The sequence below is a fragment of the Eufriesea mexicana genome, unplaced genomic scaffold (assembly GCF_001483705.2).
Source record: "Eufriesea mexicana isolate 0111107269 unplaced genomic scaffold, ASM148370v2 scaffold4271, whole genome shotgun sequence".
Taxonomy (NCBI): Eukaryota; Metazoa; Arthropoda; class Insecta; order Hymenoptera; family Apidae; genus Eufriesea; species Eufriesea mexicana.
This window is the reverse complement of record NW_016912252.1, coordinates 38,118-56,596: the sequence shown is the minus strand read 5'-3', so window position 1 is coordinate 56,596 and position 18,479 is coordinate 38,118. Positions and strand designations below refer to the sequence as shown.

Genomic DNA, 18,479 nt, shown 5'->3' with positions numbered 1-18,479 from the left:
CCTGCGTTAATATCGCAATATGAAGATCGTAATTATATTTGTTTATGTCTGTGTTCGATATTTGTAGCTTTAATATTGGAAATTTACGTTTATAAAATTAATAATTGACATATTGGGGACTTGGCCGTGTGAGGTGTGCGTGAGCGGAGCGTGTTACCCGGTCAGTGTAGGCGGTTTAGGATAGGGAGAGGCAGTAGATAGAAATAGGTGAAGGCGAGGGATAATAGAGAGGTACAATAGAAGTAAAGAGTTAGGAGGAGGTGCGAGATCTAAGGTAAGATTAGCGGCGATCCTTTGGACAGGACCAGTATTTGAGGTTAGGACGGCGGACGTGCAAGCGACAGCGAAACCGAGTGGTGGGAGAGGGAGGTTGGTAAGGAAGAGCCCTTTAACAGTTGACAAGTAGATAAAGAAGAGGTGATAGGAAAAAGAGGCAGAACTCCAGGGCCAGGAAAAGTCTCAGGGAGTGAAGTGAAAAAAGCGGGGTTGGAGAAATACATGGTAATGAGGAAAAAGAAAAAACGGGAGGAGAGAGAAGAGATGGACGCGACGAGAGAGATGCTTGAAGGGAACAACGAAGAAGAAAAGAGCAGAGAGTAACCGTCAGAGGAGGAGGACGAACTTGGAGAGGGAAAAGAAAGCAGACTGCTATTAGAAATGATGTGAGAAATGAGAATAGAAATGAGGGAAATGAGGGAACAGGGCACAGAAGAGAAAAGGAAGTGGAAGTGATAAAGAGTGGTAACCGTAGAGAATAAGGTAGAAGACTTGATCAAGAGGGCGAGAGTAAGGGGAGAAGAAAGCTCTCTAGAAGAAGAAATGGTAGAAAATAAGTTGAAAGAGATAAGGCAAAAGCTCGAGAAGTTGGAATCAAAGTAGCTAGAAGAGGTAAACGTGGAAAAAATGAATAGACTAGTTAAATTACTGGAAACACAGGAAAGGAGCGAAAGGCGGAAAAACATAGTTATAAGAGGCCTGGAAACAGGCGAACAAAGAATAAAGGAAGAAGTGGAAGCATTCTTAGAGAGAGAACTAAAAGTAGACGAAAAGTTGGAATGGGCAAAAAATGTATAGAGGGGGAGGTAAGGTGGTCATATTAGCACGTGTGAAGGACGAGAATAAAGAAGAGGAAATAATGAAGAAAAAAGCAGGCTTGAAGTGAGGAAGCAGCAAAGCAGAAGAAAAAGAATGTGGCAGGGTTCCTAATGAAAGACAAGAAGTTCTGGGAGTATTTACAAGACTTTCAATTTGTGGGCTTAACAGAAACGTGGATTGAAGAAGAGACATGGAACAAACTGAAAGATAGATTGCAAAAAGGATACTTGTGGAAGTGCCAACCAGCAATAAGAGAGAAGACAAGGGGCAAGGCGAAAGGCGGAATAGTCACAGGAGTGAGGAAGAAATGGGCCACGAAGAAGGTAGACCTGGAAAAGCCAGGCTTAGTTACTGAGGAAAGTAAGATATGGGAAGTTTGGACTGTATACTGCGGAGAAGGGATAGGCAAATGGGAGCAGACGGCAAAATCAGTAATGAAGGAAGAAGAGGAAAGCGAGCGGATTATCGACGGGAACTGGAATGCAAGAACAGGAAGAAAGGGCGGTACACCCATGGAAGAGGAAGAAAAAGAGACGATGAGAAACTCCAAGTACGGTACAGTCAACGCAGAGGGAGAAAGAATGCTGAGGATAGTAGTGGAGAGGGGTTGGCACATCCTAAACGGGCAGACAGAAGGAGACGAACGCGGGGAATTCACGTGGGTTGCAGGAAAAGGGGAGTTGGTAATAGACTATGTAGTCGCGAACTCGATGGCGAAACAAAAGATTAGGAGGTTTAAGGTAGGGGAAAGGGTAGAATCGGGCCATTTGCCACTAGAGATTGAACTGGAAGGAGCGCCAGGTATGAGGGAACAGAGGGAGGATTTCACGATTAAAAAATTAACTCCATGTAACGAGAAGGCGGTAAACAGATATAAGAAAGCCGTGGAGGGGGTGGAACTGTATGGTACAGAGGTGGAGGAGAGCTGGCAGGAATTAAAAGAGAAGGTGAGGAGCCGGATGGTTAAGAAAGAAATATTAATAAAAGATAGGAAGATAGGGTGGGCCGGCTGGTGGGACAGGGAGTGTAAAAAGTCAAAAAAGAAAGGTAAAGAAAGCATATAGGGAGCGGAAGGTGGGAAGGAAGCCAAAGGAACAGTATAGACAGGAGAGGAAAAAGATGAGGAAATTAGCAGACAAGAAGAGGGAAGAGATGAAAGAGAAAATCTGGGAAGAGGTAAAGAAGTCGAAGACAGTCAGATATATGGAAATTCATCAACAAACAAAGGAAAAAAAGAAGGGAAACGGGATCTGAAATAACGAAAGGAACATGGTTAAACCATTTCATCGTGGAACTGAAAGGGCGTAGACAGGAAACGATAGGGAGAGAAAGAGAAGAGTGCGAGATAGAAAAAGAAGAACAGGAAATCACTGACGAGGAAATTGAGAAGCAATTGAGAGAGCCTGAAGGAAAGGAAAGCGGCAGGCATAGACGAGATCCAAGCAGAAGCATGGCTCTATAGTGGAGGTAACTTCAAAAAGAAGCTATTCGAGCTAATAAAGGACATCTGGAAAGGGAAAGGTTTCCAAGATGAGTAGAGGAAAGGAGTAATTTTGCCACTATGCAAGAAAGGTGACCCAAGCGTAGCGAGCAAATCACGCTGCTGTGCACAGCATATAAGTTGTACGCAGCGGTGTTAAAGAATCAGGACGGACGTAAAAGCGAAAGGGATAATAGATGACACGCAGGTGGGTTTCAGAAAAGAGAGGAGCACGAGACAATATATACGTCTTACAGCATGTAGTAGAAAGGGAGACCAAGAGGAAAAGAGGAAAGGTTTTCGCCTTAATAATGAGGAAAAGAGGAGTAAGAGAAGGATTAGTAGAAAGAGTAATGGAAATATATACCAAGAAGTTAAGAATGTGGTAAAAGTAGATGGGGAAACAACGGCAGAATTTTGGACCGAGAAAGGAGTTAGACAGGGTTGCTGCCTGTGCCCCACGTTGTTTTCACTATACATCGCAGAACTGAAAGAGACGCTGCTGAGAACAGTAGGAACGGGAATGAGAGTGAGAGTGGGAAAAGGAGGTTTTGCTCATTGGCCTACGCATACGACCTGGTCTTGGTCGCAAAGACCGAAGAAGACTGCGAATTGTTAACGAGGAAACTAGAAGCGTACCTGAATGAGAAAGAACTGAGCCTAAATGTGAAGAAATCTAAGCTGATGATTTTTGGGAAGGGAAGAGGGAAAAGGAAGAGAATGACAATGAAATGGATAGGAAAGGTAGTGAAAACAGTAAAGGAATTTACCTACCTTGGAGTAAGATTTCATAGGGATGAGGAGTGGCTAGCACACGTAAGAGAACAGGTAAAAAGGACGGTTTTGGTAATGAAGGAGGTATGGGGGATAGGAGAAAGGATACTGAAAGACAATTTTAGCACGAGAATGTTTATGTTCAACTCTCTGGTGGCAAGTGGTCTGATGTTTGGGGTGGAGGTGTTTGGTTGGAAGGAGTGGGAATGTTTAGAAAATGTACAAGAAAGGTACATTAGATGGTATCTGAGACTACATAAATGTACACCAGGGTACATGGTACTAGATGAAACCACGGTAGGCAAACTAAGGATAAGGACAGGGCAGAAAACGATGAAGTATGACCAGAAAATCATAAATTCGAACGACCAAAGACTGGTTAAGGAATGCTGGAAAGAAAAGATAGCAAATAAATTAGAAACAAAGATCTATTTCAATAAGTTAGAGTACTTGAGGAGAAATGGTTATAGCCAGGAAAGTTTAGAGAACTTGTATATAGAGAATGAGGTAAGCGAAGCAGGAATTTATGAGAAGATGGCAGAGACAGCTAGGGAGTCACAAGCGCAAGAGCAATATGAGAAGTGCAAGACCTCAAGATACAACAGTAGGTTCAAACAAATAAGGTATGCTCTAAGATCGGAGTATTTAGTTAAGAAGGGGAGTAAAGGGAGTCAAAGTATGATAGCCAGAGCGAGATACGGGAATTTGGAAGAATCTAACTGATTTGATACTGGTTAAAGGAAGAAGATAGAATATGCAAGCTATGCGAGAGGGATTATGGAACACTAAAGCATTTATTAGACGAGTGCGAGGGAATGGAGAGGACAGGATACGGCTTATTGTTAGCGTAGGTGTTGGATGGCAGATGTAACGAGAAAGTGGTTAAATGGTTAAGAGAGGTAGAGAGACGAAGGGAAAGAAAAGAGAGAGAAAGCAGGTAGCAGGAGCGTGAATGGTATGCAGAGTGGAGGAATGTGTGTGATCCTAAACTTGTAAGCCAAGTCCATTTCTGGGCCAAAGGGCCGAAATAAACAATTATATATATCAATTAATAATTATTCGCGAAGTGCGATAAAAGACATCGACACCATGTGATTAATAGAAAAGTAATTCTAAGTAAAACATGTTTATATTATTTAATGATTATCTAATTATAATTGCAAGTTACAATTATTTCTATTTTACTGCCATTATAGTATTTTATTTATTTTTAAATTATTATATCACATATAATAAAAATGTAAATGATACCTGAATAATAAGTGTACGTGAAAATAAAAATATTATTCCTTCCCAAAGACTTAATTGAATAAAATTTTGGCAAATAGCGTTATAGTATAGTTCCAAAAAACACAGTTTTGATCATTTTCAAGTATATGTACATTTAATTATAACACAATTCCGTATTTTTATGTTTTATACCACATAAAATTATATTTAATTTTTATGTTTTATACCACATAATAATATCTCAATATTGAATAACTGGAGAATAATTGTGGATATGCGTAATATGGAAGAAAATTACACGAAGCAATATGTATAGTATTTCTATCAAATTCTATGTTAATAAAGCTTTATGAAAAATTAATTAATTCTTTTTTAGGTTAATTTCTGTTGAATTAATTTTAACTTCCCAACCAAATCTAATTTATAAATATAAGAAAGAAATATACGATAAACGACAAGACTTATTATATTTATTTTAAATCAAGTATAGATATGGTCGATAAATTATTAAAGTCGTTTTTTTCAAAAATAATAACTTATTTACTAAAACTTATTCTAACTGTACTAACTACATCTTTTCGAGATATTTTTCTTTAAAAAGATCATTGTTGGATATCATAGATAATAATAACCAATCCGTCGGTATACTCTATTCGTACTGAAAGTATTTAATGCTTAATACAAATATATCTATCGAATGAAGAAACTTTGTATAATAATGTAACGCATTACCGTTTATATTTTGGTAGTCAATGTAAATCCATTCTGCATTAGTATCAGATTTTTACTCAGAATTACTTAGCTAACAAATAAGCAAATTAAAAAATAAGGATAAACTGTACTTACAGCATCGCCGGTATAATCAGACACCATAACGAAGAGTTCCATTGGAAAGCCTTCTTTGCTTCCTTTTGGTACGAGCAGATGTTGCGGCCAACCGCAACCGCAAAAGTCATACCGTTGTAGACTTTCGCCTCCTGTCGGTCTTTCATCTAAACTACGGAACGTTCTTTCGAATGGTATAGTCACCGAAGATTCTGTCGATTTACGTTCAATTACATTTTTCCCTGGAGAAACTGTAATCAAATATACGATTATGAATTATGCAATTGTAATCAGGCGGATAATAAATAAATATTGATTAATAGGTGACACCGTTTTATGAATATGAATTACTAGTTAAATCTCCGAGTATGAATGATTATACTCTCCGAGTATTATTAGAAGACAAATCTTCAAACGTTTATCAATGAGAATAGGTATTACATGAAACAAATTCAGAAGCTCGACTAAATTCAAAAATATTTCAATTTCTATATACTACTGTGATATTAATTCTGTTATTGTTTATTCTAATCTCTTTTCCCGTTACACTAAATCTTTTATAATACAGTATACATCGTTCTAAGATTTAGTTGAGACAATATATACATATAATCTTATTGATAATCTTATTAATAATCATTTCGAAATTAATTTTGATATCGATAAGAAAAAAGTAGAAAGTCTTGTTATAAGAAATAGTCTATCGAATAAAGTTTTAAATGAATAAAAAATGTTGATATGTACGGTAATATGATTATAGAACAACGTACGAGTAACAACAAACTTGTCCATTTCGATCATCAAATTCTTCTGTTGTCTGTAAGTAAACGGTAACCCACGCTCGTCCTCGGCAGGACCAATGAAGATACGGACCGTGCCTTTTCGTGATGCATTGTTGCGATTATTAACGACAATCGTATATGAAAAATCAGCATGATTCAAGTGCGTGAATCTAACTAACACCGGGCCACGTGGAGTGAAATCGAGTCCACGTGACATATCTACGTCAGCCTTGGACCAAAAGGTGTGTAGTATATTTTGTTGGTTATTAGTTGTTAGTCTGATATCCGCTATTTCGATGCCTGGAAAGCCTAACTGTAACCGATAAAAGAGAAATTTCATGCAACAATTGCAAGCAGTAAGTAGTTCCGCTATCAGTTTAATTCCTATTCGAAAAAGAGAAACTATCGGTTCTTACAGAATGAAATTATCGATTAATCGATATAGAGTTCTTTTCATTATAATACAATGTCCCGTGTTATTTATATTTCATTTAGTTTTATATTTGTTGAGAATTAACTGGAACAATCGGCTACATTTATTGTCACCTGAAAGAATTAAATATATCCTGAAGGGAGTGGTTTAACTGGAACAATCGGCTACATTTATTGTCACCTGAAAGAATTAAATATATCCTGAAGGGAGTTCAGGGCTTGCTAGGCGTAGGGAACCGCGTGTCTCCTGAACCCTCACTTGTTTTCGAGTCATCGTCGTCGTCGCAGTCTTTGTTTCACATCTGATCTGTACGTTTGTAAAATAAAAAGTGTGTTCGTCCGATTTCAAGAGTGTTTATATTTCGCCACGTACCAACAATATTTAAATTACAAACTTTCAAATATTGTTCGTGTACCTACTTGATTTATGGACTTTACTTATGTTTCATAACTTTTACGTTAGCTTTGTAATTATAACTTTTAAGTTCTATCACATAGAAATTGGTATGTGTATAATATGAATAGTTTTGTTAAACAGAACAGCATGGTATCTAATTTATTTATCTATCTATCTTAAGTTTTATAACATGACCACCCATCTGAAATGATATTAAAATGGCCTGTTATACTTATCATTTTCTTATAATAAAAAGTTAAGTAACATTCGAATTATTGAATTAAAAATAAACGAGTTTTGTGAATATGTATATAAATTCGAATATGAACACGTGTTTAGCCATGTCATGTTTATGGAATTTAACTTCGAGATATCAATGATTGACATAACATATTACTTGAAATACTATCGATTTGAATTACAAGTACGTATATTCAATTTTCAGATTATTGTTTATCGCGTTAAAAATTGGATTGCTTCCACTGATCGTTTCTGTTGTGACCTAGTATTTTTATTTATAATATTGGTACTGTATTAATTCAATGTTAAAACGTATTACGCCTCATGCCACGTGTTTTCATTTTCGGGATATTGCAGTTTAAAGCTCCACAATAAAATTCAACAATAAAGCGCATCATTTTCTTGAAGATATAAAATTCATTCTTATTTCTTAGGACAAATACGTAAATCATATATTTTTCAACCCGATTAACTTTAAAATCTTTAATTTAAATTAATTCTAAAATTTTCTGAAATTTTAATATCTAACGTTTTTTCTTACAATCATGCATATATTCAAAGATATCTAGTGTAAATATATTTATTTATGAGGAGTCATTAACTTTTTTCTTTTCATATTTTTGTCTGCATCTTGTATACAACCTATATAATAAAATAAATTTGAAAACTTTTAATTATCTAACCTGCTGTTCCGTGTACTGTGGCAACGTATTTTTATGTTCCTGGAACACATCGTCAACAAAAGCATGCCATCTATAAAATATTGGATCCCTCATATCAGTCGCTGTATCTCCCATGATACCAAAACTTTCCTAAAAATAAAGAAATAATGTAAAATAATGATTATTTAATTATTTGATTTGAACATTTATGACTTCTGTACAAATCGTTTTAATAAATATAAATAACCGAGTGTATAACTACCGAACAAGTATCAATTATTTTGCTTTTCACCTGTTAATTTTCGTTTAACTATCTGATTTCATCATTCACTCACTCACTCAGAAGAGTGTGATCGAAGGGTAAAGATCAACTATTAAAAAAGTCAATTTATTTTATAAGCGTAAATCAAGAGTAAACATTTCTTTGAAATGTTTGTTGGTAAGCATTGGATCGTATTCTTGATCATTTTCTGTTATTCTTGTATTTAATGCTGCTTCATATTTCTTCGCTTGTGTATAAATTAAGATTAATATATAAATATTTAAAAACTGAATCTCACACTATTTTTATGTACTTTCATTTCTAAGACAGTAATTTTATAATTTTATAATATACTTGTGTGCTTGTGTATGCGCGCGTGTACGTAGTGGATTAATTTTATGTAACTACAATATTTTTATTATCATTTGATAGCCATACGATTTGCATTATGATAGTTATTGGCAGAAAGATAAAAAATTAACATTTTATATAATTAATTTTTCAATGTTAATGATTTATAATATTAATATTACATTTGCAGAATATTTTTTGACATGTTACAATTCAGGATTAAAACCATTTTTCAACTCCAGTAATGTACAACATCTGTTATAAAATGCTGAAAGCTATAGAAACCAATCTTTTTGCTGCAAATAACCTCCAGTTGTTATTTCATATATATCTCATATATATAAGTTAGTTATTAACTCCTCTGTCGTTAACGCTAAATCTACCATATGAGCCTATATACCACGACAAAACGTATACATGAAAAATTTACCCTCATCGATTTCTTTTTTCAAATATACGACACTTGTTGATAATTTCGCAAAAATGAAGTATACCAAGTTTTAAAAGTCCATCTCAAATGGTTTTCGAAATACTTGATGTTAAATTTTTGGAAACTTAAATAAAAACGATCAACGCTATCAATATCGTTTGAACTTTTAAAGATAATGCTTACGTTTTTTGTCGAACATTGACGTAAATTTTATTTTTCTTTCTTTCTTTAGTATACTTAAAATCTCTATATCTTTTTGAAAAATGAATCTTTTAGCTTCATTTTAACCGTGCTAATATTCTAGGACCCAAATGATATTTTCATCAAGCTCGTTCAGAAATATTCGATATAAACTTCTAAAACTTGGTATACTTATTTTTATGATATTTATTTTCATATAGACGTTCTTAGACTTTAAATGAAACCATAAAGGATTCCGCATTCAAGTTGTTACTCCGTTGTTTTGAAATTCATATACATATAGTCTGTTTTATCTAGCACGATCATTTGATTAATTTAAAAATTTATATCTTTTTGCAACAATCCAGATAACATGGAATAAGGGCAATAAAACAATTCAAATCTGTTTCAACTATGAAAGTTAAAAAATTGTAAAAAAGTTATATTGACAATATGCGATAGATAAGAATGTAATATATGTACCTACTTTCACTTTCCAAGTATAAAAACGTTTTTATTTTCTACTTTCGTTGAAGAATAAAATATATACTTTCTTTTGTTGTTATTTGAAAGTTATTTTATTTATTGCTCGCATTAAATTGCTTATTGTCTGTATTGAATTATAAAAAGTATAATTTTTAATTATGAACTGGTTCTGTAGAAACAGTTTGATATACATGTATAAAATGTCGGTAAATATAGCGTTAAAAATAATATACATGACTGTACAAACGACTAATTCTAAAGTAAAATCGAATAGGACAAGCAATTATGTACAGGATGCTTCATTATCTCTCCACTAAACAACGATAACTTAATCTAGAGGCCAAAGAAGAAGAAAACGTAACATAAATACGAATAATATAATATACGAATAAATGCTTTGTTATAGACTTAGGAAGAAATATTATATGCATTGAATAGCTAGCAATTTTTCTAAAGATATTCATTATAGCACGCAGAGGGTTAATTTTGTTCATATGATCTGCGTAGTTACATATTTCCTTCATACGATGAACTTGTGCAAAGAATTAAAAACACGGTAAAATACTGAGAAATTGCTTACAATAGAGTAGTAAATTCAATTATTTATCGATGCGAAGATTGTACTCAAGCAAAGGGACATTATTTGGAAATGAGATTTTAAAGATAGTAACTGTGTAATCATTTCTTACGATACCAACAATTTAGGGCATGGAATAGCTCAGAATTTTCTTCTGATGACGACAAATATATACTCTGAGGGAAAATACGTTACTTATTCTATTCGTATAATATTTGTTTCTAACTCTACAACAAAGCATTTATTCGCAAATTTTGTATAGCATTTCTCTTTCCTTTTGACCTCTAGATTAAGTTCTCTCATTTTAACGGAAATATCGCGATTCAGATTCGTATATATGAATCTTTTCCACTGTTCTTGCACCTTTTGTCCATTACTAACATAAGATATTAAGAGTGTATTAGAGTAATCCGAAATAGTATGAATATTAATTAAGTTGTATAAGAAATATTCGAAACCTTTGGTATTTTATTATTGGTATTCTATTCAATTTTTTAGAATGATTGTTCTTTCTTATACGCTATATTTATTTTACGAGCAACTTTTAGTATTTACTATTCAATATTTTATACATACTTCGAAATATTAATATCGATCAACTTAATATTTAGTATTTAACGTGTTATTATCGTCGTATGTATGCTTACCAAATAACGATGATCTGGATCATGAACGTAAGCAATAGCGACGTGTCCGTAATTATGGAGATCACCATACATGTTCCGGTTGGGAGTCAAAATACTGGCCTCAAACATGTCTCCAAGCACGTCGATTCCGTCTTTTTCGGTCAACTGAATTCTTTGGCCGTTTGAATGAACTACAAATCCCGTATGAATTGCTTCGTAAATGCGGTCACGCCATCTTTCCAAATCTTGAATGTCAAAGACCAATTCGTCTGTTGGTCGGTTGAGATCCTTAAGCACAGCACCTTTGTGTCGAGCTGGCCACGTACGACTGGCAACTAGGGAATCTAATTTTGGGAAATAAGCTTCTGGAATCGGTTCCCTCCAATTGATGAATCGCTTCACTCGATCAAGTCGGTTACATAGGCGTTCGCAATTATATCTGGAAATTAGATTACGGTATTTTATGATTATTTTATACGTATATACATTATATATTATATATAATTAATTATTTAATGTTCCATATATTATCGCTTTATTTTTATATAAAATTTATATAAGAAGTACAGCTAAAATGTTAAGCACAATTCTAAAGTTACGTGCTACTTTTAAACCTTAGGTTTGAGAAATGAGATAAATACATTTTTTAATCCATCCGCATTGTATTAATAAGTTTCTCCTTAATATACATTTCCTGCGGGAGAATTAATGTTTCAAAACATAACGTAAATTGCTAATAAGTTTCGAAAATGAAAATACCAAGCATGTTGTTGCTAATATTTTCAGTATCGATAATTGATTTGAACTTAACACGAATTTTAGCAAAAATTATAGATATCGTATGTTAATCAGTCTCAATATCTAACCATACATAATATTATATATTAATATCCTTTGTGAATCTTTTTATTATGCTAGAAAGAGATTATAATTATTGTCAACCTCTCAGTTGAATCGAAAGCCCGGAAATTAGTAACGTTGTTTATCAAAGTTTCGCTTTTGTTTTTAGAATTTTAGAATTTCTCGCCTTAAACGCGAATTCGGAATAAACTCACCACCCTCGCTTCTTGAAAAATTCGAATTTCTGCAAAAGCGCCAAATTATTTGTTGCGACAACGACACCGAAAGTTAATCGTACCTCGCCGTCCTTCCAGCGGATTAGGCGGTATAATTGACGATAAACTCGACAACGGATAGAACGCGACGAGACAAGAGGATCTTAAATTTACGAGAACGCGAACACAACTATTCCAAGCGCAACTGAATATAACGCAACTCCATACTAATAGAATTTGCTAGACAATTGTACTGCGTGTAATAAAGTGTACAAAGCTCGGAAAAATGTTTCTTATCGCACAACCAAGGTGCTCGATATAACGTGGTGCATACTGAGGGGAGGCAACAGCCATCACATTACTGCCTTCGAATACATTATTTGAAAAAATAAGCAAAGATTATACGATGAAAACTATGAATTTTAGAATGTTTGAAAAAGCTTTAAAAAGTACAGATATACTGAATCGATATATATATATATTTGCATTTTCATATAATATTGGGGCTATTATGAACCAATGGCATGTACTAATGACATGTATAGTATAATAAAATAAAATGTATGAACGTGTAACTCCTAAGTTTTATGGCGTTATAAAGATTCAACAGATTAATCGTGATAGAAGTAAATTGACTTTTTGCCACAAGTGTATCTGAAACTTTCTAAGAGACGAATGTTGCGTTTAAAAGAATTTGATCATTTACGAGTTAAACTTACATACATTTCTAATGTGCTTAGCTTTTACCTAGCCATGATCTGTTCATGCATGTAGTAGAAGAGCTCGCCTCGTCGATCTTTCTTAACAATTTCAATGCTACCTTCGAACGGATATACCAAATGCCAGTGCCAATGATGAAGATTGATACCAATATCTTCTCTCCAATAAGCGACACGATGTTCCTCGTCGAGGTCTGATGCAGTATAGTCTCTTGGGATTTCGATTGGTATCTGCGTATTAGAAAAATAGTTAATCATATTCGTGCTTAACGTGTCAGCAAAATCTTTGTGATAACTTTTTTAACATAACGGTGTAATTCTTTTATGATTGCTTTTTATACGTATAGTTTTGAAAAGATAGAAAAACAATATGAAATTTTTAATTGATCGATGAAACATTATGCGGTGTACGCGTATCTGATTTGGAATGATTTTATAGATGTTAAGTGTACCTTAGAGAAACAACGTATCGAGCTACTTGTATTCGGATACCACTAGTTTCATCATATAATATTTTAGAGCTTACAAGAGTTAGCATATGAAAGATGCAGAAAACACGAAAGGATAAGTTTAGTTATATTTCTTTCGTCTAAAATACCAATAAAATTGAATTAAAAATACGCGAAGGGTAATTTAAATTTCCATTTAAATAATGGAAATGTCAATAATAAAGATTTCAGTTATCATATGTATATAGATTTATGATATTTTTTGTAGGTTATATAATAGTATATGGTTTATAATATTCGCTAAAATTATTCTAACTATCAAATATAATAATTTTTTAAATCTGCAAGTTACAAAATGTATTTACGTACTCTGGAACCTGCAGGTACGACATTAGCCTCTTCCCTAACTCTAGAAAATATTCCGCCATCCACGTATCTGTCCGGAAAAACTTCTGTCAGTGGTGGTATTTCCAAATTTTTTGTATCAGGACGATGAAGTATCGCCACTGATAGTGCGTAAATAAACATAGTTGAATTGACCCGGTCACGACAGTAAACCGCGACAGACAAAAAGTCCTCGTATGTTCGCATACCTGTAATAGAAATATAAAATAGAAAGCAACAACGGTGTGTAATTAAACATTAACTCTAACCCTACTACGACCTGAACTATTTGTTTAAAAATTTTGTAATTATTATAACATTATCCCTTTCGTGACATCCTTTTCTCGTGATATTTTATGTACATATAATCAATGTTTCGATATCCTAGATTTAGTATTAATTGTAAGTTAGGTGCATATATAGCAATGTTTCTCAACTTTTTTTTTGTCTAGGCGGTTTTATAAATATTGTTCATTTGCGATAGTATTTCCATAAATTTTACGTAATTTTTTGAAATTCGATGAAAATATTCAACGTACCGCCATACGGTGTGTTAAATGCACTGAAAATTCGCATGAAATTAACTTAAAATTCGCTCCATTTTCAAACTATTATAACTCTGTTAATCTTCATCCAAATGTAGAAGGAAAAGCATTTGAAAGTTTAAATTTCTAATTTTCTGATGCTGTAACGATATTCATAGATAGTAGCGTGCAGAGTAAAATTCTCCCTTAAATATAAATATAAAAAAGTATAATTATTTGCTCTTATGGTAAGCCAAGCCTTATCGGAAAATGATGTTTTAACTATTAAATTAACTATTAAAAAAGTTTGCATTTTCTACATCTTTTAAGCACATAATTAATGATTTTTAGTTTAAATGAAGTTGACTGTATTTTAAGACTGTCCGAAATTAAAAATTGCACATAATTAATTATAGCTTATATTGAAGAAATTAAATAATAAAATAAATATTGACAGTTTAAATTGAAGTACAAGTGATTATCGTATAATTCTAAACACATACAATGAGAATCCATTTAATTCTTGTCACTATCCGTGATCCCATCGAATATCTGTTCATAAAGATTTCTATTTAGTAAAAGTTACTTTACGACTTTAGTTGCTGAGTCAACGAGTGCAAAGTGGTATCGCGTATTATTTGAAAGCTTACGCGTCAAAGGTTATAACAGTGGTAGCCGAGAGCAAATTCTTTACGTTTTGAAATATTAACAAAAATCTATTGCTACTACGACATTGCATTAAGCCTATACGTAGTTCAGTTCTTTTCGATTATTGCAAAGTCCTAATCAATATTCCAAATTTGAATCAAATTATACAAGGTGTTCCGTAGCATGCACGAAGTACTGCAGAATAGATTCGAGACATAAAAGTAAGAAAAATAGTTCATATAAATATATGCTCCGATTATATGATAGGAGCTTGGGTACGAGTTATAACGTATTTTCTACTGCAATAATCCCTTTCGTGCATAAAATACGAAAAATATAAATATTAGTTCAATGTCATTACGAGATCAAAATTTGTAAATAGTATTCGATTATGTATACGAAAAATAGCTTTGCGATAAATTAGAAGTACAAGTTATGTATAATACATATCAGACATTTCAGCATTTGAATAGCTCATTTTGAATTTTTACACAATTCGACGACTACGCACGATACAATACAATAATTCTCCATAAAGATATCTTTTTATTACACAGTGGAATACAATATTTATATCGTACGCATCGTATACGAAGAAATGATTATTAGAACACAAAATACTCTATAACTTCTTTATCCGAACTTTTTTTCTCATTTTTATATCTTGAGTCTATTCCTTCTGTGCTTTCCACATGCAACGGCTTGTATGTACTTGTATATACAAATTAAGTATAATATCTGAATATTTCTTCAAATTAAAAATGGTTACCTGTATACAATGTCAATTGATAGCGTATTGCATATATTATAATTGCTGTGCAAATACAAGAAAAAAATTGATTAATTCGATAGATACCAAGAAGTAAAAAATCTGCTGAGTTATTGCCTGAACATTACAAGACAAACCAGAGAAAAATACTTTTGTAATTTACCAAGGTATTTAGACACATTGAAAGTTTAAACGATTAAACTGAGATAATGAGTTTAGCACAGTTTTATGATTATTCTTATGCAAAAAATTGGACGATTTAATGGGTAGAAAAAAATACATATTTGATTTTAACTTAAATTTATGGTGTCTGAATATTTTTGCGACGACAAATTTTGACAGAGTTTGACATTATGACAATTTAATTCTAATATAATATTTTTAATATTTTCTTTAATATTTTAGATATTTGACTATATTAGAAAATAAATAATATGATAATAAAATTATAAACATTAAGAAACAGCAATTATTTATCGAATAACCTAGAGTCCAAATATTAAAAAAGGTCGCTGCATATTTAAACCTATTGATTCGATATTGTAAATATAAAAAATCGTATTAACATTAGTTTCATATAGAAATTTGTAATCTACGTATCGCGTAAGGAACAGAGATATCTCTGAACCTGCAGTTACGCTAATAAATTTCGTTTTCTTGAAATTTCGTAAAAATCAATCCGTTAAAAATAATGTACAAATCCACTTTCCAATTGAATCGACAAGTATAAAATTAATTTCATAATAGATATGTCTTAATCCACGCTATTTATAGATAGGTAGATTAGACTTGTAATTCTACTTCGACGATGCTTTAGAAAACAGCCATTGACAATGGTAATAAAATATTCAATCCTTTAGAACTGAGAAAAGGAATGAAAGAAGTGAAGTGATATAAAATCAGAGAAATAAGGAAAAAATCATACCCATGAAGATGTCAATTAATCGTGTGGACATTCGTCGATGCGCTGGAATAAATAGGGAGAAAGCCTGATTACGCCCAAGTTGCAATGGAATACTAATATCCGGAAGAGTGATTTGCTTCACTGGAAGCTTCGATTCCGTATCATCGTCGAAGCGATTAAATAGTTGAGGTGCCATATTTTGATACCTCTCAGGCTGAACAGATAATAAAAATATTTGAAATCATTAAACTCGAAGGAAAATCTTTTATATTTTAAATAAACTTTATATTTTAAATACGCTTTTATATTTTAAATAAATTTAAAAATAAAATGTTATTTAAGTACACAATAGTATAAATATTATTTGTATCCCATTAATATACAACGAGTGAATGCGTATGACAACCGAGTGCGATAGACGATTAAAAAAGATAGTTTATAAGGGTGGACGACATCGGAGGTTGCGGAAAAAGAGGCGTGATTGAGAAATAGAGCCTGAGTGCGAAAAAGGGACAGAGTGAATGGTATAAATAAGGGTGCAAGAGCAAGAGAAGATCAGAAAGTCAGTCATGGAGTTATTGAGAGATATCCGAGAGTTATTAGCTAGTTTTAGTTTAAAATAAATCATCTTTATATTTACGTCACCGCTTATTCTGTTGCCTACCCAACATTCCTACATACATATATGTAGGGTTACGAGCAGCGAAGGACTCTATCTGGGGAATAATAAGCAGCGACATCGGCTTCGACTTATTGTTAGGCGTTTAGGACGACGCCTGGAGTGCGTTCGAATGGATGAGATATTTATGACTGGGTCGAGTGATTGAAAGAGAAAGCCTGTGTATGAAAAGAGAGAGTTTTGATTTTAAGTAAGGGTGTAAGGGTACGGGCGAGGCAGATTGTGTGTAGTCGAAACGTACTGAATAGAGGATCGTGTTTTTGAGAGTTAGAATTGAAAGGAACTTAGTGTAATATGTTAATTAAATAAACCTGTTTTGTTATTAAAAAGAAGTTGTTTATCAGACGCGCATATTTCGGTCTGCATAGGATTAATCTAGCTAGAAATCCTACATATATATAAAGTATATAATGTATTAATTATTTCATATAAATATCTATGTTTCAAATAATCTTTATATTCACGATATTTGTTTACTATAACTAATATAAGTAATATTTTTATATTCATCAAAAAACACGCGACCTAAACTTACACAAACTAATATCAGATTTATTATCGTAAAAGGAATACGTATAAAAGCATTTTGTTTTACTTCATTGTGATTTCTTAACCTATAATATTTATTACTAATCGTTATCAATTCGTCATAAGGCAAAACAAACGAATTATTAAATAAGAAAGCGTTATAAACATTTAACTTTCATATGTAACAAATATTAGACATACGAACATATAAATACATATATACATATTCCTATATCTATATACGTTCATAACTATATAATATTAAGTATAAAGTCAATATGTAAAAGTATTATAAAATAGGAAAAGTAGCGGTATTAGTTGGTTAGTTTGGGCGTTCCGCGGCAAATAAATAAATAGATATATCATTAATCCAAATAATATAATTAAATGAATACTTACCAGATAATTAGGTGGAATGTCAAAAGCGACTTTCTTATTTCCCTTAGGGATGTAAACCGGCTCAGAAGGTCGGTCAAACAGGTACAAAATGCTTGACTTATCACTCGCCATTTTTATTTGTAATTCTAAAATTTAATAATAGAGGAAAGGAACAAATAAATATGATCAATGACGAGTTTCCAAGGAATGAACGTTCTCTATTGACTCGTTAAATAGCAAGTACTCTACGAAACACGGTACTTCAATTATGATTTACAGTTAAATTGAAAATTGACGAAGCGAAGGATAGTATTTTAAACCAAACCGTTGATGTCGTTGTGCTAAAGACCAAGAGACAACAATCTTAACTTTATATATAAACTCGACAGGATATGATTATTTCTATAAAACCACAGAATCCGCTCGGAAGATCTAAAATAAGAAGTAAATAAGATTAATACGATGCCACCCGGAATTATATTTCATGCATCGTCTTTCCTGTTTACAAAGAAAATGTATTGCGATTAATTATCGATAACTAGATTAAAAATACGTATGTTCGATTTCATACAATGTAAATGTTACATTACCTTACGATTTATTCTCGAATAAA

At 32.8% G+C, this 18,479-nt stretch overlaps 1 protein-coding gene across 1 annotated transcript; it reads right to left on the bottom strand.

Moving 5' to 3' along the window:
* Positions 1–5,314: 5,314 nt before the first annotated feature.
* LOC108551492 (phenoloxidase 2) lies at positions 5,315–18,154 on the bottom strand. The gene is made up of 9 exons (XM_017905689.1): positions 17,888–18,154; positions 16,303–16,495; positions 13,422–13,645; positions 12,632–12,834; positions 10,851–11,268; positions 7,939–8,067; positions 6,175–6,499; positions 5,426–5,655; positions 5,315–5,344 (listed from the first exon to the last, which is right to left on the bottom strand). The coding sequence occupies exons 1-9, from the start codon at positions 17,996–17,998 to the stop codon at positions 5,315–5,317; spliced, it is 1,863 nt and encodes a 620-aa protein (XP_017761178.1). The 5' UTR covers positions 17,999–18,154.
* Positions 18,155–18,479: the final 325 nt, after the last annotated feature.